Below are 20,560 nucleotides of genomic sequence, written 5' to 3'. Positions count from 1 at the left end.
CTAAGTTTTCATAACTGTGACCTTAATTGCTTACTGTCTGTAAGCTGTTAGTGTCTTAAAGACCGTTCCACAGGTGCATGTTCATGAATTGTTTATGGTTCAATGAACAAGCATGAAGATTTGTGAAGTTATTTGTATTTTTACGAATTATCTTTGAAAGGCAGGGTCCTGAAAAAGGGACTTTTCTTTTTTTGCTGAGTTTATGTCTGTGTAATTGACCAGAAATCGAATCTAGCTCAGCTGCTCCATTCTAGAGTAAAGCCTTTTGCTCTGGGGGTTACAGTTCCACATGTCAAATCTCAGGGAAGGTTACTCGTCACCATGTAGTTCACCAAACCTCCTCTGCTACATCTGCCCCAGGATCTGTACCAAATGGCATCCTATTTCATTTTTAGTGCAACATTTTTGTTGAGGGCCCATATAGCCCCTGTCTGTGACCGTTAGCCACCTCACCTGCCCTCCTCGCGCTCCAGCAGGCGCCTGTAGGTGGCGATCTCTTTCTCCAGCCTCATCTTGGTATTGAGCAGCTGGCCATGGCGCTCTCGCTGCGTGGCCAGGCCGCCCCTCACCTGCTCCAGCTCGCCCTCCAGACCCTGGATGACCTGGGACAGGCCCTGCAGCTGGCTGGAGTACTGACACTGGGTGTGGTGGAGGGAACTCTCCAGACCTTTCTCCTGGGGAAGGGAAGGACGGGGGAGAGAGGAGAGAGGGTGGACAGGAGAAAATGATGTGGGACAGAGAGAGCAGATGAAAAGGGAGAGAGCGGACAGAGGAGATAGAGGAGGGGGCAGAGGAGGTGAGAGGGGAGAGGGGATAGAGGAGAGAGGGTAGAGGAGATGGAGAGAGTGGAGAGGAGATGGAGGGGAGATGGAGGAGAGAGGGGAGAGGAGAAGTATTAGAGAGGGGAGAGGAGAAGTATTAGAGAGGGGAGAGGAGATGGAGGACAGAGGGGATAGGAGATGGAGGAGATGGAGGAGAGAGGGGAGAGGAGATGGAGGAGAGAGGGGAGAGGAGATGGAGGAAAGGGTAGAGGAGAAAGAAGAGAGGAGAGAGGTGAGAGTAGAGAGGAGATGGAGATGGAGGAGAGAGGGGAGAGGAGATGGAGGGGAGAGGGGAAATAGCAGGATCAGAGAGATTAAATAATTGTAAAAATGGAGAGGGGAGAGAGAGCAGAGAGGGGATGGAGAAGGTGGAGCACAGCGATGGAGAGGGAGGACAGTGTAGAGGGGAAAGAGGGAATATGATAGAGGAGAGGGTGGATAGGGACAAAAGGTGATGAGAGGATGACACAGAAAGTGGAACAGAAGAGAGAGTGAGAGGGGTCGAGGGGGAAGAGGCAAGAGTATAAGAGTGAAAGAATCCCCAATAGTGCTTTCAGAATCAATCAAGTTGAATGTTCTCCATACTCTACTGATCCACTCTACTGATCCATGGGTGTTTGTCTGCCGCAATGCTAAGCTTATGGTGGTGTGTGTGTGTGTCTGTGCATGTGTGTGTGTGTGTGTGTGTGCTCACCAGAGCATGTAGGGACTCGATCTCCACCTGCAGGCAGTGCCACTGTTTCCTGGCCTCGGCCAGCTCTGCCTGCGCCTCCCTGAGGGCAGTCCCTCCGAGGTTCACCTGGGCCCATGCTGCCTCTTCTGCATTGAGCTGGGGGAGTGAGAAAGAGGTCATATAACACACACACATACACCTACAGGTGCGCACGGAAGTACGCATGCACGCACCTACCCTACTAAGTTCTGATGGAGATGGATGCTGACACACACAAACAGGAACAGTTCACATGGAACTCAGGGACACACACACACTCATACAAATTGCCACCCGCACACACTCATAAAAACTGGTACCCACACACACCCATAAAAACTGGCACTCTCACACATTGGCACAGAGCCAGAGGACTCTGTGCAGGTACACAAAGTAGAACAACTCTAATGACTTAAATGACTTAAACTTGATGAAACATTGTAAATAAGCTTCACACCTTTATAAATCTACCTGTAATAATTTTCCCCCACAGATTCCCACAGGGCACAAACACGTTGAATCAAGTTTGTTAGTTAAACATGAAACTGACACTTGTGCTCAATGGATTCCTCAAACCTGTGGACATCATAATATTACTCTGTAATTACCGTGTAAACAAGAACATATTAGGGGCAATTATTGTAAATGTTAACCGTAACCAGTCATTTTACAGTAAGAAGGATAACATAATAGCTAGTTAGCCTCGTCCCATACAGTATGTACAGTGCATTCGGGAAGTATTCAGATTCCCACTAAGGCCCTATTCTAAAATGGATTCAAAAAAATGTCCTCGTCAATCTTCACACGAAGATGATGAGAAAGCAAAAACAGTTTTTTTAGACTTAGACATTTTGAAAATAGGACATTTACCTAAGTATTCAGACCCTTTACTGAGTACTTTGTTGAAGCACCTTTGGTTATTACCTTGAGCCTTCTTGGGTATGACGCGACAAGCTTGACACACCTGTATTTGGGGAGTTTCTCCCATTTTTCTCTGCAGATCCTCTCAAGCTCTGTCAGGTTGGATGGGGAGCGTCGCTGCACAGCTATTTTCAGGTCTCTCCAGAAATGTTAAATCGGGTTCAAGTTCAGGCTCTGGCTGGGCCACTCAAGGACATTCAGAGACTTATCCTGAAGCCACTCTATTGTCTTGGCTGTGTGCTTAGGGTTGTTGTCTTGTTGGAAGGTGAACCTTTGCCCCAGTTTGAGGTCCTGAGCACTCTGGAGTAGGTTTTCATCAAGGATATCTCTGTACTTTGCTCTGTTCAACTTTCCCTCGGTCCTGACTAGTCTCCCAGTCCCTGCCGCTGAAAAACATACCCACAACATGACGCTGCCACCACCATGCTTCACTGTAGGGAAGTAAGACGGGATGCTTGGCATTCAGGCCAAAGAGTTCAATCTTGGTTTCATGGTCTGAGAGTCCTTTAGGTGCCTTTTGGCAAACTCCAAGCGGGCTTTCATGTGCCTTTTACTGAGGACTGGCTTCCCCAGATCTATGCCTCGACACAATCCTGTCTCGGAGCTCTACGGACAATTCTTTCGACCTCATGGTTTGGTTTTGCTCTGACATGCACTGTCAAATGTGGGACCTTATATAGACAGATATGTGCCTTTTCAAATCATGTCCAATCAATTGAATTTACCACAGTTGGACTCCAATCAAGTTGTAGAAACATCTCAAGGATGGTCAATGGAAACAGGATGCACCTGAGCTCAATTTCAAGTCTCATAGCAAAGGGTCTGAATACTTATGTAAATAAGGTATTTCTGTTTTTATTTTTAATACATTTGCAACATTTTCTACAAACCTGTTTTACTTTGTCATTATGGGGTATTGTGTGAAGATTGATGAGGATAAAAAAAAGAAAAAAAGTCATCTCATTTAGAATAAGGCTGTAACGTAACAAAATGTGGAAAAAGTCAAGGGGTCTGAATACTTTCCGAATGCACTGTATGTGCTTCAGCCAACTCTGCTTCGCCGACAGATCTGGAACCAGGCTGTAACAGGGCTGTATTCCACTCCAGACTCCAGTCCACATAAAGGGGCTCTAACTAGGAGGGCAACAAACAAAGTCATTCTGTAGAGCAGACGCTGGTGAAGTACCAGTCGCTGCCTGCCTGCAGCCAAGGTACTTAATCACGCCTGTTACATCAAAGTCACTGGCTGCATCCCAAATAGATCCCTATTCCCTAAAAATTGCACTACTTTAGACCAGAGCCCTATGAGCCCTGGTCAAAAGTAGTGCACTAACCAAGGAATAAGGTGCCAATTGGGATGCAGCCAGACGGTAAAACTGACCAGACGGAAACAAGACAGCCATGATGAGTGACTCATTCCATTCCCCATATTCAATTGAAACTGAAATGCTCCTATTTCAAAACCTGAAATATGAGCTGAAATATCATCTCATGGGCAATAAGCAAAACTGACTAGATGGGCTGCGTTATTGTTGAAAACAACACCACTATGAGAGGAAGCTATAGCCCATTTGCTAAACATATCATATTCCCTGAAATCAAAATGCTACTATTTCAAAGCCTGTAAAACTGTCCCCATCCGATGTGATGTCAAAAACAACAGCTGTGCCAATTGCAAGTTCTCCTTCTCAACTGAAATCCAAATGCTCCTATTTCAAAGACTGAAAAGATGACTGTCCTCAGCTGATGCCTTATAAGGACTTAGCAGTAAACAGATCAGAGAAGCCCGTTGGTGTATTACAATGCTGCGGTTGTGGTTCACGACGTATCGATATCTAAAGAGGTTGTGTGGAGCAGCGTTTCGATATCGCAGTAAAAGTGTATCTTTTCTTCTTCGGAGGTAACGGATTGTCCACGGGTACCTTTCTGTATGTGGAGTGGTGTGTGATGAGGATGAAGAGGGAAGGAGAGATAAAGAGAAGGAGAGAGAGAGAGAGAGAAAGAGGGAGAGAGGTGAACAACCCATCTCGGACCTCAGACCACCCATCTCGGACCTCAGACCCTAATTCAGTACAACAAATCAAAATTAAACCAACTCCTCTTATCTTACCACATGTCACTGCGTTGCCTGGAAACAGCCGAGGTGAGCTATGATCAGGGTGTGACTAGGTGGCAGGGAGCCAAGGGAGGATGAAAGGAAAGACAGAGAGAGGGATGGATGGAAGGAAGGAAATTATGAGATGCGGAGGGACGAAGGCAGTGGGACACTGCGTACCTGTGGGAGAGATCCTCCATGGGCTCGGGGCCTGAGTGTGGCTCCAAAACGGCTAGGCCCGGCAGCGGAGCATGGAACTTGATTTGGGCCGGCGGCCAGGCCGGGGTGTCGGTCATCTGGGACTCGACTTAGGCCGGTGAGGCTGAGGCGGTCGCACTGCGTCCTGATTCGGTCGAGGAGCTGGGAGAGCTCCATCCCTGTGCCATCCTCCTCCCACGCTGTGGCCGTCACTAGCAGCGCATCACGAGAGTCGGCCTGCTGCTGCTGCAGAGCACGGGCTGCCTGCACAATGAGCCAACCAGTGAGAGGTAGAGAGAAGAGGGAGAGAGAGACAGGGAGATATATGAATGTAAGAGAGTATACAAGAGTGTGTGTGTGACAGCGAGAGGCGATGGATCCTGAGAATGAAGGAGAAAGGGGAACAGAGAGAGAACGAGGGCAGAGGAAGAGAGCAAGAGAGAGAGAGAACAGTGTGAGATCAGACACACGCAATGCAGGGGAGGGAGTCTGTTATTGAGCCTGTGAGTCTGGGACAGTGTGTGTGTGTGTGTGTGTGTGCGTGCGTGCGTGTGTGTGGGAGAGAGTATCCGGATCACGTAAAGACCTGAGTGGAGGAAGGGAAGGGGAGTATTAGTCAGCAGGAATAAAAAGGGTTAGTAAAAGAGAAAGAGAGAGAGAGAAGGGTGGGAGGATGACAGGAATGCATTGAAAGGGAAAGGATGGTGTGAAACCTAACAAGCCTTTCCACTGAGGTCAATAGGGGAGGTGTCTGGTTAATGGGATAATAAGGAGAAGGTGTTCTGAGACGCTGCTCTTTCTTTACAGTAGCTTGCTTCTCCCTCTCCCTCTCCCTCCCTCCCTCCCTCCCTCCCTCCCTCCCTCCCTCCCTCCCTCCCTCCCTCCCTCCCTCCCTCTCTCTCTCCCGCTCTCTCTCTCTCTCTCTGTCTCGTCTCCCCTCTCTTCTGTCTCTCTCTCTTTCTCCCTCTCTCTCCCTCTCTCTTTTGTCTCACCTTTCTCTCCCCTCCGCACATAAACATTCAAAAAAGAACGAGACAGTGGAAATTATCAAAGGTGGAATATACTGTACAAACACACTGGATGCTGATCAGTAAAAAGTAAATGAATTTCCTCCTAATTGGAACAGGACATAAGAGTTGGATAACCCCTACCAGAGTCACTTCCCACTGGGCACAAACTGGTTGAATCAACGTTGTTTCAATCATTTTTTGATGTATTGTGAAGTGGAATCTACGTGGGAAATACATTGGATTTGAAAAAAGTAATCAACGTAAACTGTTGTTTTGAGGGTGAAACTTTAACCACAGGATTATGTAATCATGGTAACCAAATTTCAACATAGACAAACCTTGTACAACATATGTTCAATTTGTAACTTTAAAACAATGTCAGATCTTCAACGTTATATCCAGTATCAGAAAAAAATGTGTTATTATTTCAATTCAACCCAGAACTGGAAAAATAGACAATAAAATAGGCCAATGGCTCCAAGCTCTGGTTGATTTCAATTGTAATGATATTTAGTGATATTGGAATGTTTTTGGTTGTCAACGCAACCAAATATCAACATTTGAAGGAGATGTATCATCTGCTTAGATAGTTTCATCTGTGCCACTGACTTAGTCTTATTTTTTTTTCTCCTTTTTGTCTACAAATTAATCATTGATATGTTGGATTCACGTCTGCATCTCAAACAGAAATCGAAGTTAAAGAATTGGACCGAATCAAAACAAACTTGAAATGCCCATTCATCAAAGTTTGTTTTGAATCAGTCCTATACTTTAATTTCGATTTTTGGTTGAGATGCAGACGTTTCATCAACATATCAATTATTCATTTTGAGATAAACTGGAATTAAAGTCAGTGGCACAGCTGGAACTATCCAAGCAAGAGAGAAATCTCCTTCAAATGTTGATATTTGGTTGTATACCAAATACAATCAATAGCCTATTCACCTGTTGACATGTTAACAAATGATGTGTTGGATTCATGTCTCCAACTCAACCACAAATACAAGTTGAAGAATGGGATTAAGCCAGTGGCTCAGATGGAACTATACAAGCAGTAGATGCATCTCCTTTAAATGTCGATATTTTTGATGCAACCAAACACAATTCAATATTAATTTGACAGTAAATAGCCTAAAGTTAAGGCTATCTTACAAACGAATGTTACAGTATTTATTCAACCTTTTTTTACGGATGTCTTTACTGAACAAAAGCAGCTGTCCGCAACCGTACAGACCCTTGCAACATGCACACGGACACTGGCACAAGACCGTACCACATAGTCCTGGTGCATGTCCTGCAGCTCTGTCATGGAGTGGTGTAGCTCCGCCTCCAGCTGCACGTTGGTTTGCTCCACCCTCATCTGGTTCTCCCTCAGCAGAGCCACCTGTTGCTCCAGACATTTGGTCTGCCTCTCTTCCGCCTCACATCTATGACAGGACACAGGACACATCTCATCATATCAACTGGGTTGTGTTCATTAGAGCACTCAATGGAAAAAATAAAATAAAATCTAAGAACACATTTTTTGTTGTTGTTGTTGTTTCTTACTGGGCAGGTAGTCCCTGTTTCCACGTTTCAGTCGGTGATATTGACTTGTATTTAGCCTTGACCACAGTGGTCTATGCAAAGCAGCTATAGGCCTATACTTTACCAGGAGGTGGTTACATAGGGAAATGTTTTTCAACATAAGGCTACTGAATGTACCCGACTCTGGGTCAACTAGCCAGGGTACCCTACATGGGTGGTGAAACAGCTACACAGACTGTGCATGTAGGTAAACACCGTGACACAGTATATGGGAAACGTTACAGCCACACATCCATTGTATCTTAGCAGGTGCATAGCCCTTTCCTGCAGTCAGTGACTAAAAACACCCTCGTTGGCCTCACGGGTGGAATGTTATTCATATTTTTCATCATTTCATAATTAACAAAGATGTTTGTATTTATTTATGACGGAACTATGGTGTTTCTATGTCAAACGGTTTTGTTATACTTCAGACGTCTGTGGTGCACTGTATATAAAGTGCAACAGTGGGTTGCAAACTCTATATCCGACATGGTACAGGTGTCTTCTGTTTTTAAGCCCATAACCATGTGTGTGAGGTGTGTACTTTTGTTTCAAAGTAGATTTGCTTAAGACTGCCAAGAATCACTCTGTGTGACCCTGATTTAGCCCACTGCAGTAAGATGTTTTAAGATGTACAAGTGTTTTCAGGTCAAGGTAAATAGACGGCACACTGCAATCTCTGCTCCCATGTGTTTTAGTGACCCTTCACCAGCTCTGACATAATCATGTAAAAGACCTTATCATACAGTACGAAACAAATCTTGCAACACTCCTTCAGTAGTTGCAATAGTCCTCACTTCCCAGCATGCTAAAGCCACAGTCACAGACATCAAATCAAAGTGTATTGGTCACGCACAACGGTTTAGCAGGTGTTATAGCGGGTGCTGTGAAATGCTTATGTTACTAGCGCCTAATGATGCAGTAAAATGTCAACAAGTACACAAGTCATACATATATATATATATATTTGAAACACAATATAAACCTTGTGACACAGAGTTGCAGACAACATCGTGACAGTGGCCCAGGTAAGGCCAGCAGGACACAATATATAAATAGAGGAGGTGTGTATTCATAGCTCATAGCTGTCTGCATGCCGTTGCCCTCCCTTGCCCTTCAGGGGTTAATGGATATCCGTCTGCATCCCAAATGACACCCTATCCCCCATTCAGTGCACTACTTTTGACCACACTCAATGGGCACCCTTATGGGCCCTGGTCAAAAGTGGTGCTCGAAATAAGAATTAGGGTGCCATTTGGCACACAGCTCTCTGGCAGTAGCAGAGGGGCTGGTGTGTCACTCTGCATCAATACCGATGGGGAAAGTGCTGACGAGGCACAACACAGCCGGGCTGTGATTTGTATGCAGGTTGTTGAGCAGGAGTGGGAACTAGCCGAGTTACAACAAAGTGCGGGCTGCACTGCTGCTACAGTGGAGAAGTGATTATAAAGTATCGCTGCAGGGGGAAATTAAATATCTGATTGTTATTCAAGAGGTGCATTTAAAGTGTTATAGACTGAAATTGGTAGGAGTAGGATTTGATGGATTTTTCCAGAACTGCTATGGTATAGCATTGTTTTCTTTAGATATGATGATAATAAATACTATGAGGGTGTATGTCTTACTGTATTAGTATAGTATTCTAGGCCTGACCTAGAATGTCCCAAACACTACTGACCTGGCCTGGATGGTAGAAGCCCTGGACATCATGTGGTCAGACTGCAGCACCAGCTCTGCATTCTCCATCAGCAGCTTACCAACCTACAGAACCAAAACACAGTCAACACACACAAGACAAAAACAACAAGGAAGGGAATAAGATGCGACGAGAAGCGTGTAAAACACGATCGATTTCAGAATGTGTTCAATCTTGTTGATCCATGTAACGTTATCGGTCCAATAGTTAGGAAAACACAATGAAACATGACATCACATACGAATACACCTCAGTACACTGGAAGTTCACATTACCGTGTGCTGCATCAAATTGGGGTCTGTTTTTAATGCGAAAACATACGGGTGAGGCCTATCGCAATAGAACAACTGTAGTAAAGGTTCCGCTTCCCTGTATTACACTAGCCTCGTCTCATACTGTCTGGCATGACATTGACCGACGGAAGAGTTGGCTACCGCACATAGAGTCCGGGACAAGGCTAACACACTAGCACCAGCATAAAGAGAGACGTCTTTGAAAGTTCATCAGAGAAAGGAAGTTGGAACAGAGACGAGAAAGAATTATACTGTACACAGAGACATAACAATGGATTCCACAATTTCATCTGATTTTGGGGGAAGTAGATAAAGGGCTTCATTGCCAAACCCCCCCCCCCCCCCCCCCCCCCAAAAGAAAAAGTATCCCTTTAATCAATTTAGACAAGTCAGTTGGAATTGCTCATTATTCTGTGAGAATAAGATCACTTGAGGTTGAGCCACTTCACATTCATTGAAAGGACTGCGCAATAATATTCTGCCTGTTCATGCGTGTCAGATTGCCACCAGCTCAGTGAGTCAGATTTATTACATGATGACGTTCCACGATTCGGGTTCATTAAGACAAGGCCTGAAGCAGTTGTGGCACAGGTATTATTCAAGCCGAAGAGCCTCTCACAGGGATTCTAGTACTTGACCTCATAAACCATAAATGTTTGGCGTTAACTGCAATGCGAGAAACATGAAACTTGAACTAATGTTATCCAAAATCCCTTGCATCTTTGATATTGAAACGTTTGCTGTACAACCTAGGGCCATTTTGAGCAAACAGAGTTTTCAATGTTGCCAATCACAATAGCACAATGCTTACTCAAGGCCAACACACCCATTCTGAAGGAAGAAAGTCAGGAATAACTTGGACTTCATTGTGTTGTGCTTTTGCTCACAACAACCGCCTCAAAGGTTATGATCATATTTTCATTGCAATTACCCGTTCCATTATCTTAGCTCTGCCAGTTATTCATCTCTGACTGTGTTGATTCATAGCCCTGAGAGAGTACAAAACCAGACATTAGCGGCTTGTTTTCTTCCGACAGGGCACTTCTCCGACTGAACATTAACGGATTGATTTAAAATGAAATCACATCCAATTGTATTTGTCGCATGTTTCGTAAACAACAGGTGTAGACTACCAGTGAAATTCTTACTTTACAGGCCCTACCCAACAATGCAGAGAGAAAAAATAGACAAACAATAACACAGGAAATAAATACACAGTGAGTAATGATAACTTGGCTATTTACACGGGGTATCATTATTCCTTATTATGGCTCGTCATTCAATGCTTCTAAATAGAATGAGGGTGGCGCCAGGTCTTAAAACCTAAACCCACAACAATAACACTAGTCTAGGACTGAAACCGGACTTGAGGAAGATGCACATTACAAAGTCAATTGTTACTATAAATCATGAATTAATGTCAAAGGAAGATTTGAAGAATGTTATCAGTTATGCGTATGTCAAGTCATACATTTTTCATTTAATTTGATTTATTTAGCCAGGATAGTCCACTCAGTAACAATTGCCACTGTTTTCCAGGGAGTCCTGGGTTCCACAGAAATCAATATTCCAGGTATTAGTCCAGGCGAAAGTCTGAGGAAATGTCATACATACACTACCGGTCAAGTTTTAGAACACCACATCAAGGGTTTTTCTTTATTGTGACTATTTTCTACATTGTAGAATAATAGTGAAGACATCAAAATGATGAAATAACACATACGGAATCATGTAGTAACCAAAAAAGTGTTAAATCAAAATATATTTTATATTTGAGATTATTCAAATAGCCACTCTTTGCATTGATGACAGCTTTGCACACGCTCGCCATTCTCTCAACCAGCTTCACCTGGAATGATTTTCTAACAGTATAGAAGGAGTTCCCACATACAGTGGGGCAAAAAAGTATTTAGTCAGCCACCAATTGTGCAAGTTCTCCCACTTAAAAAGATAAGAGAGGCCTGTAATTTTCATCATAGGTACACTTCAACTATGACAGACAAAATGAGAAAAAAAATCCAGAAAATCACATTGTAGGATTTTTAATGAATTTATTTGCAAATTCTGGTGGAAAATAAGTATTTGGTCAATAACAAAAGCTTATCTCAATACTTTGTTATATACCCTTTGTTGGCAATGACACAGGTCAAACGTTTTCTGTAAGTCTTCACAAGGTTTTCACACACTGTTGCTGGTATTTTGACCCATTCCTCAATGCAGATCTCCTCTAGAGCAGTGATGTTTTGGGGCTGTTGCTGGGCAACACAGACTTTCAACTCCCTCCAAAGATTTTCTATGGGGTTGAGATCTGGAGACTGGCTAGGCCACTCCAGGACCTTGAAATGCTTCTTACAAAGCCACTCCTTCGTTGCCCGGGCGGTGTGTCTTGGATCATTGTCATGCTGAAAGACCCAGCCACGTTTCATCTTCAATGCCCTTGCTGATGGAAGGAGGTTTTCACTCAAAATCTCACGATGCATGACCCCATTCATTCTTTTCCTTTACACGGATCAGTCGTCCTGGTCCCTTTGCAGAAAAACTGCCCCAAAGCATGATGTTTCCACCCCCATACTTCACAGTAGGTATGGTGTTCTTTGGATGCAACTCAGCATTCTTTGTCCTCCAAACACGGCAAGTTGAGCTTTTACCAAAAAGTTAAATTTTGGTTTCATCTGACCATATGACATTCTCCCAATCTTCTTCTGGATCATCCAAATGCTCTCTAGCAAACGTCTGGCACTGCAGGATTTGAGTCCCTGGCGGCGTAGTGTGTTATTGATGGTAGGCTTTGTTACTTTGGTCCCAGCTCTCTGCAGCTCTCTCTCATTCACTAGGTCCTTGCGTGGAGCCCCAGATCGAGGGAGATTATCAGTGGTCTTGTATGTCTTCCATTTCCTAATAAATGCTCCCACAGTTGATTTCTTCAAACCAAGCTGCTTACCTATTGCAGATTCAGTCTTCCCAGCCTGGTGCAGGCCTACAATTTTGTTTCTGGTGTCCTTTGACAGCTCTTTGGTCTTGGCCATAGTGGAGTTTGGAGTGTGACTGTTTGAGATTGTGGACAGATGTCTTTTAAAATGATAACAAGTTCAAACAGGTGCAATTAATACAGGTAATGAGTGGAGGACAGAGGAGCCTCTTAAAGAAGAAGTTACAGGTCTGTGAGAGCAAGAAATCTTGCTTGTTTGTAGGTGACCAAATACTTATTTTCCACCATAATTTGCAAATAAATTCATTAAAAATCCTACAATGTGATTTTCTGGATTTTTTTCTCTCATTTTGTCTGTCATAGAAGTGTACCTATGATGAAAATTACAGGCCTCTCTCATATTTTTAAGTGGGAGAACTTGCACAATTGGTGGCTGACTAAATACTTTTTTGCCCCACTGTATGCGGAGCACTTGTTGGCTGCTTTTCCTTCACTCTGTGATCCGACTCATCCCAAACCATCTCAATTGGGTTGAGGTCGGGGGATTGTGGAGGCCAGGTCATGTGATGCAGCAATCCATCACTCTCCTTGGTAAAATAGTTCTTACACAGCCTGGAGGTGTGTTGGGTCATTGTCCGGTGGAAAAACAAATGATAGTCCCACTAAGCCCAAACCACATGGGATGGCATATCGCTGCAGAATGCTGTGGTAGCCATGCTGGTTAAGTGTGCCTTGAATTCTAAATAAATCACAGACAGTGTCACCAGCAAAGCACCCACACACCATAACTCCATGCTTTACGGTGGAAAATAAGCATGTGGAGATCATCTGTTCACCCATACCGCATCTCACAAAGACACAGCGGTTTGAACCAAAAATCTCCAATTTGGACTCCAGACCAAAGGACATATTTCCACCGGTCTAATGTCCATTGCTCGTGTTTCTTGGCCCAAGCAAGTATCTTCTTCTTATTGGTGTCCTTTAATAGTGGATTCTTTGCAGCAATTCAACCACGAATGCCTGATTCATACAGTCTCCTCTGAACAGTTGATGATGAGATGTGTCTGTTACTTGAACTCTGTGAAGCATTTATTTGGGCTGCAATTTCTGAGGCTGGTAACTCTACTGAACCTATCCTCTGCAGCAGAGGTAACTCTAGGTCTTCCTTTCCGTATTAACTGACCTTCATGTCTTAAAGTAATGATGGACTGTCATTTCTCTTTGCTTATTTGAACTGTTCTTGCCATAATATGGATTTGGTATTTTACCAAATAGGGCCATTTTCTGTATACCAACCCTACATTGTCACAACACAACTGATTGGCTCAAACACATTAAGAAGGAAAGAAATTCCACAAATTAACTTCTAACAAGGAACACCTGTTCATTCAAATGCATTCCAGGTGACTACCTCATGAAGCTGGTTGAGAGAAATGCAAAAGAGTGTGCAAAGCTGTCATCAAGGCAAAAGGGTGGCTATTTGAAGAATCTCAAATATAAAATGTATTTTGATTAGTTTATAACACTTTTTTGGTTGCTACATTATTCCATGTGTGTTATTTCATAGTTTTGATGTCTTCACTATTATTCTAGAATGTAGAAAACAGTAAAAGTAAAGAAAAACCCTTGAATGAGTAGGTGTAAAACTTTTGACCGGTGGTGTTTGTACATTTGTAGATGACATGTTCTCACATGGTAACGCCTGCAGATATCGTATCAGTGCAGTTATGCATGAAGGATCTTTATGATGATCAATGGACTGGCAATTGCTCATATTTTATGCAACACTCTCACTGAAAGTGAAATTGGGCATAAAAGTCAACCCTCCCATTGGCTTCAATACTAATAGGTCAGATCATGGTGCTTTCTTCGCCTTTGTCTCCATTCACATTCAGAGACCATAAATCAAGGAGTGGTTGCAAAACCTCCAATCAGCTCATGTGAGCTGACAATTACAGCAGCCTGTGTTAATGGTCTTCTAGGGCAACGGCCTTTAAAGCAATAAAAGGATCCACATTCTTGTGTGTGACAATGGAGTGATGTCTTGTTTCCAAATGTCCTGATATACAGTATGAGACTACTTCTCAATCTCTGTAACAGTTGACATTGTCTGGGTTGTCATATGCCAGTTTTAATTTGACTGCTATTAAGTGTAATCATCGCCAGGACTGAAAATTGTTAATAACCGGTTTGTTCAGTCAATGCTGTAACTATCTCAAGCCAAAACCCTGCACGCAAGAAAACACCTTTGAAGTAAAGATGCTTTGCAAGCTATTTTCAGAGACATTTTGTCGGCTTTGGTCTACTCTGATAAAAAATGATACGGATAATATACAGCACAAGTTAGGTTCCTAAAGTCAGTCCTACTAGCTACTGTATGGCCACAACACACCAGCTCAATCAAATATAGGCATTTACAGTACCTCAGCATAATCACTGGCAAACAAATGGACTGTTTAATGAGTTGGGGTCCCGCAGGGCTCAATGTTTGGACCAATTAAAAAGGTAATAGATGGCAGTCTCACCTGGGAACGAAGGTCGTCCACAGTGCTTTCCTGCTGGGTCCATTCCTGGGGGTGCGGAGCGTTCCTCAGACCCCAGTCTGCAATCTGGCCCTCCAGACACAAGTTTGCCTCTTGCAGCTTGTTTACCTGCTCCAGGAAGCCCTTCAGACGGCTGTTGAGGCCCTGCATGGTCCACCGAGAGTCCTGCAGCAAATCCATGATGCTCCTATGCAGTGTACACCAAAAAATACACACAAACGCCTCTCAGGGGTATTATCAAACACTTACAGCCTCGCCAACTCAGGAGAGTGTCTGATACAAAGGGTCAACCCAAACGTACAGTAAACACTTATGCCATCCAAAACCTCTTGCACTTCAATTTCAGCATACGTCAACAACACAGCCACTTCTACCCACTTTGCAACCCTGGCAGGCAGCGCCCTGCCTGCTACCGATACTGTTGAGATTACGGATCCATGAGGTGTTTACTGGGTAAATATTTACCTAGCAATACTCACCTGTGAGGCAACGTGGCGTCCCTCACTCTCTCTCCTCCTCTCTCTCTCCCCTCTCTCTTTCTCTCTCTCTTTCTCTCTCTCTCTCTCTCCAGGCTAGGCAGCACCTTGTGTTGACAGTAGTAAGATAAGCACCAGTCTCAGTAGTCCTTGGTCGCGGCAGCGAGCTGCTCCTGATCCTCCCCTCCTAGACGGAGCTGGACCACATTCTTCTCCACTGCTTCGAACAACTTTCACTTTCCCACTGGGTCCCAGGTCAGAGACGGTCCCCTGTCTGTGACAGATCAGATGGGAATGGTAGGGTTAGGGCTAGTCTCACTATCGCTTTCGCACCAACTATGTGTCAGCTGTCATGGGGTCAGCCATGACAGGGCCAGGTTCTTTCCGCCCCAAACACAGCCTGCAGCAGTGCTCTAGGGGAGAGTGCTGGGGTAAAGCAACACGCTCACTCACTGGACACACTGCTGCTTACATCACCAGCGCTCTGAGGCCCTTTGTGTTCTCTGATCCAGGATTACTGAGCCCTGTGTGGAGGGAAAGTTCAGGCACACACTGCGACAACACTCTCTGTTTGTGTGTCTGTGTTTGTGCGTGTTTGCGTATGTATGTGTTTGTTTGCACATTTGTACGTGTGTAAACAACATATCTAGTATCTACTAATACTACACTTTAATTAATAATGAGAAACTAATGTCTATCCACTTACTCATCAGATCAGCAGCCTGTAATAAACACTGAACTTTGTGCTGTGTCACATGGGTTGCTCAATTCCTCCCTTGACTACCACTACCCTCTCATTGGCCTGTTTTGTGTGTGTGTGTGTGTGTGTGTGTGTGTGTGTGTTTGTCTGGGGGGGCAAGTGAGATCATTTTCCAGACATTCTCGCAGGACACAACTTTTTCATCCTCTTGAAGTTGACAACAATGTTCTACTTGTATAGGAGTTACCAAATGTGTGTTGATTCGTCATGGCAACCATCAAGCTTTCTTTCAGTCTTTCACTGACTTTTTTATGACTTTACCTCAAGTAATGTGAGGATGTTATTCCCATGATCAATTCAACCAAGATCTTAGACATTTTGGCACCAGAACATACGTCATAACAATACGAGCTTTAAGTCAGGTGAGGTAATAAGATAAGACGTATGGTTGAGGTAGTTAAGGTGTGGGCGCGGCATCGAAAGAAGCCGGTGAACGTCTGATGGGAAAAAGCACAATAAAACATCCAGTTTAAGCCGCTCTGACAGGGTGTTTGGAATGTGAGTTAAGGTAACACAACTCATAGTCATCTCTATTTCTCTCTCTCTCTCTCTCTCTCTCTCTCTCTCTCTCTCTCTCCTCTCTCTCTCTCTCCCGGGGTAGGCACCTTCAAGTCCTTTCCAGTCCTTTGCACTCTCAATCTACCTCATTAGGTGATAAAGGCAGCAGATGACTGTGGGATTTACTTGTTGGATCAATAAAGGGGTTCTCTTCCTTTCTGTGTAAACAGCCACGCCTACATTGTACCATTCACAGACAGGATCTAGGGATCATTAATATGAGGTCACACTTAAAGCTGCTACAAACACTGTGTCTGTCTTGAGTCTATAGTACAATATCCCCATGGAAACACTTCATGGGCAAAAAGAATGTTCTCTCATTGAAGTGTTTCCCTCAATAGGTCAGTGCCTGTGGTTTTGGCTTTGGTCCATAACAAGCGCATACTAGTAGAGATAGTCATAGGACAGTCTATTCCGACAGGGACGAGAGAGAGGTGAGAAATGCTAGACCCACAAATCCACCAGACCAAAATGTGAAACCAGGTGAGACCTAACTAGCATGTCAAAGGGAAAACTAGAGCAGGTGGAAGTAAGAGGCAACGCGGGGCAGTTAGGGCTCTTAAGATCACACATACACGCCCACGCAGCGCTGGCCCGCAGCCTATCCCCCTGGTATGATGGTTTGATGTCTATGATGATGGGCGAGATTGATAGTGGCGTCGTTAACCGGATGAAAACAATACGGCGCAGCAAGCTCTTCTGCGTGTGCGGCCTGGGACAACATATCACAAAATGTGAGTGAATGCGCACGGGGGGAATGCGTTCCAGCCGGTTCCAGTCAGGACACTGCAGTGCGTTGCTCCCACAAGGACGCAGTTTCGTCGCACGACATTTGCGGGGAACGTTGAGGCACGCAATTAACTGAGGGGGATCAGGCAAGCAGGCAGGGAGCAAGGATAAGCGAACAAGTAAAAACCTGATAGAGGTCAAGTGTTGATCTTGATCTTGACAGTGCTACCCAAGACCTTCAGTTCATACTCCTTAACCTGTTTCCCCTAGTACATTCATTGCTCTAGGTGTTTTCTGCAGGCAGAAGAGCACAAGCAATTATGACAACTGACAACTGTTTTTTGTTTTGTTTTACCTATTCCATTAGGCATTCAAGCTTTATTAAACCAACATTAGGACCTGCAGGTATCATTTGAAACACACCGTGGCACACGGTACTGTGTTAACGCCAAGAGGGTTTTGTCTGAGCATGATCTCATTATGCAACCTCTGAGACTAGAGCCCTGATTTGTAGGTTACTAGGGTATTAATCCAAACCAGTTCAAAGGATTAACTGCAGTAAAACGCTTTAGCATGATCTCAGTAACTGGTCACGTTTTGGCTTCCACATACCTGACATGCCATTGTAAACCAGTAAACCATTATACTGTTGAAGACGGTCTGGGACATACACACATTTACAATACTTCATAATCACACTTTTTATGAGTAGGGGTAATAATGTCTGTCTGGGCCAAATTCCTAATCTGGTCTACCATACTACCATGGCCACCTAATTATCCCCAGCTTCCAAATGGCTAATTTAAAACCTATCTACGTCCTCCTGCAATGCTCCACAGGTCTCTGCTGTAAAACGTGTTGTTGTTATAGCTGACTTTCGAAAGCTGCACCACATTGTGAAAACGGATGTCTTTTCGAACCGGTAAATGAATTTTCAGGACAACCATAGGGAGCAAGCAGCGTTTCACCGCTGCTGACAGGGTCCTGGTTAGAAAGCATCTGTTTTTTTGTTCACTTGGTGGGCCGCAAACCTTTGAAAACTAACCTGTGTGAACGTTCAATCTTAATTCCTCATGAACCATTTTGAGCTTCAGTCACTTAGTCAACAAGTCAGTGGAGAGTTCAAGAGGAGTGAGGCCTACTGTATGCATTGGGTCCATCTCTCCTGTCACCAAGGGAGTGTGCAGGGGTGTTACGTTTTAGACCACCTGCATGGAGCAGGTATTTTTACTATTTTCTACATTGTAGAATAATAGTGAAGACATCAAAACTATGAAATAACACATGTGGAATCATGTAGTAAGCAAAAAAGTGTTAAACAAATCTAAATGTAACTTACATTTGAGATTCTTCAAAGTAGCCACGCTTTGCACGCTTTGCATTGATGACTGCTTTGCACACGCTTGGCATTCTCTCAACCAGCTTCACCTGGAATGCTTTTCCAACTGTCTTGAAGGATTTTCCACATATCTTGAGTACTTGTTGGCTGCTTTTCCTTCACTCTGCGGTCCAACTCATCTCAAACCATCTCAATTTGGTTGAGGTCGGATGATTGTTGTAACGGTCATCGTATGAAGGAGTGGAGGATCAAAGCGCAGCGTGGTAAGTGTTCATCTTGATTTTTAATACGAATAGTGAACACTGAAACAAAAAACAATAAAACGACAAACGAACAGTCCTGAACGGTGGAATAAAACACAGAACAGAAAATAAACACTCACGAAACACAAGTGGGAAAAGGATACCCAAGTATGATTCTTCATCAGAGACAACTAACGACACCTGCCTCTGATTGAGAACCATACCAGGCCAAACGCAAACACAACACAGAAAATGGAACATAGACTACCCACCCAACTCACGCCCTGACCATACTAAAACAAAGACATAAATAAAATAACTAAGGTCAGAACGTGACAATTGTGGAGGCCAAGGCATCTGATACAGCACTCCATCACTCTCCTTCTTGGTCAAATAGCCCTTACACAGCCTGAATGTGTGTTGGGTCATTGCCCTCTTGTAAAACAAATGATAGTCCCACTAAGCGCAAACCAGATGGTATGGCGTATTGCTGTAGAATGCTGTGGGAGCCATGCTGGTTAAGTGGGCCTTGAATTCTAAATAAATCACAGACAGTGTCACCAGCAAAGCCCTCCCACACCATCACACCCCCTCCTCCATGCTTCACGGTGGGAACCACATAGGTAGATATCATCCGTTCACCCACTCTGCGTCTCACAAAGACATGGCGGTTGGAACCAAAAATCTCAAATTTGGACTCATCAGACCAAAGGACAGATTTCCACTGGTCTAATGTCAAACACATTAGGAAGGAAAGTAATTCCACAAATGAGCTTTTAACAAGGCACACATGTAATTGAAATGCATTCTAGGTGACTACCTCATGAAGCTAGTTGAGAGAATGCCAAGAGTGAGCAAAGCTGTCATTAAGGCAAAGGGTGATGACTTTGAAGAATCTTAAATATGAAAATATATTTTGATTTGTTTAACACTTTTTTTGGTTACTACATGATTCCATATGTGTTATTTCATAGTTTTGATGTCTTCACTATTATTCTACAATGTAGAAAATAGTTTAAAAAATAAAAACCCTTGAATGAGTAGGTGTGTCCAAACATCTGACTGGTACTGTCTACTGTTTCCACTAACTAGGTAAGTCAGTTAAGAACAAATTCCTATTCCTGATGGCCTACTGGGTAACAGTGGGTTAACAGTCTTGTTCAGGGGCAGAACCTTGTCCGCTCTGGGATTTGATCCAGCAACCTTTCGGTTCCTGACCAAAAGCTCTAACCTCTAGGCTACCTGACGCCCCTTTATGAATGTATGGATGTTGCAACTACAGATTGCCCCTTTAAGTCTATCAAAAGTGTGCAAGTTTGAGCATGTGTCCATTAGGACTATGGAATTGTTTTTTATCAGCATTAATTAGATTGAGCAATAAAAGCCACACTGTTATTCCATAGGCTGAGAGCCACACTATACAGCTGTTGCAAGAGCACATTTTTCACAGGCTGTCCACTGGTTTCAAAAACAATGATTGATAGGCAGCATATATTTCTTGAATTCATGCCATTATTGGGTTCAAATACACATTTAGATTTGTGAACAGCCATCCACAACAACCATAATCCGTGAAGCGCAAACAGCTAAATGAGAGAGGTGCAGTGTGATTCACATCAATGCGCTATGTAGATACAATAATACGTAATATCCGTATCGCCGTAGACTA

At 43.9% G+C, this 20,560-nt stretch overlaps 1 protein-coding gene across 2 annotated transcripts in view; it reads right to left on the bottom strand.

Annotated features, from left to right (window-relative positions):
* Positions 1 to 15,706, bottom strand: part of LOC110485901 (keratin, type I cytoskeletal 18) — a 31,813-nt gene extending 16,107 nt beyond the window's left edge. The window contains exons 1-7 of one of the 2 annotated variants that reach the window (XM_021557117.2): positions 15,267 to 15,706; positions 14,770 to 14,974; positions 9,005 to 9,087; positions 7,031 to 7,184; positions 4,730 to 5,011; positions 1,516 to 1,650; positions 454 to 674 (exon numbers count right to left, since the gene is read on the bottom strand). In XM_021557117.2, coding sequence (XP_021412792.2) covers positions 454 to 674; positions 1,516 to 1,650; positions 4,730 to 5,011; positions 7,031 to 7,184; positions 9,005 to 9,087; positions 14,770 to 14,967 — 1,073 coding nt within the window. In that variant the 5' untranslated portion in view covers positions 14,968 to 14,974; positions 15,267 to 15,706. Of the gene's footprint in view, positions 1 to 453; positions 675 to 1,515; positions 1,651 to 4,729; positions 5,012 to 7,030; positions 7,185 to 9,004; positions 9,088 to 14,769 lie in introns of both variants that reach the window. The other variant, XM_021557118.2, reaches the window with a different exon arrangement.
* Positions 15,707 to 20,560: the final 4,854 nt, after the last annotated feature.

Source organism: Oncorhynchus mykiss, chromosome 13 (genome assembly GCF_013265735.2).
Source record: "Oncorhynchus mykiss isolate Arlee chromosome 13, USDA_OmykA_1.1, whole genome shotgun sequence".
In the NCBI taxonomy this organism is placed as follows: domain Eukaryota; kingdom Metazoa; phylum Chordata; class Actinopteri; order Salmoniformes; family Salmonidae; genus Oncorhynchus; species Oncorhynchus mykiss.
This window is presented reverse-complemented; position numbering and strand designations above follow the sequence as displayed.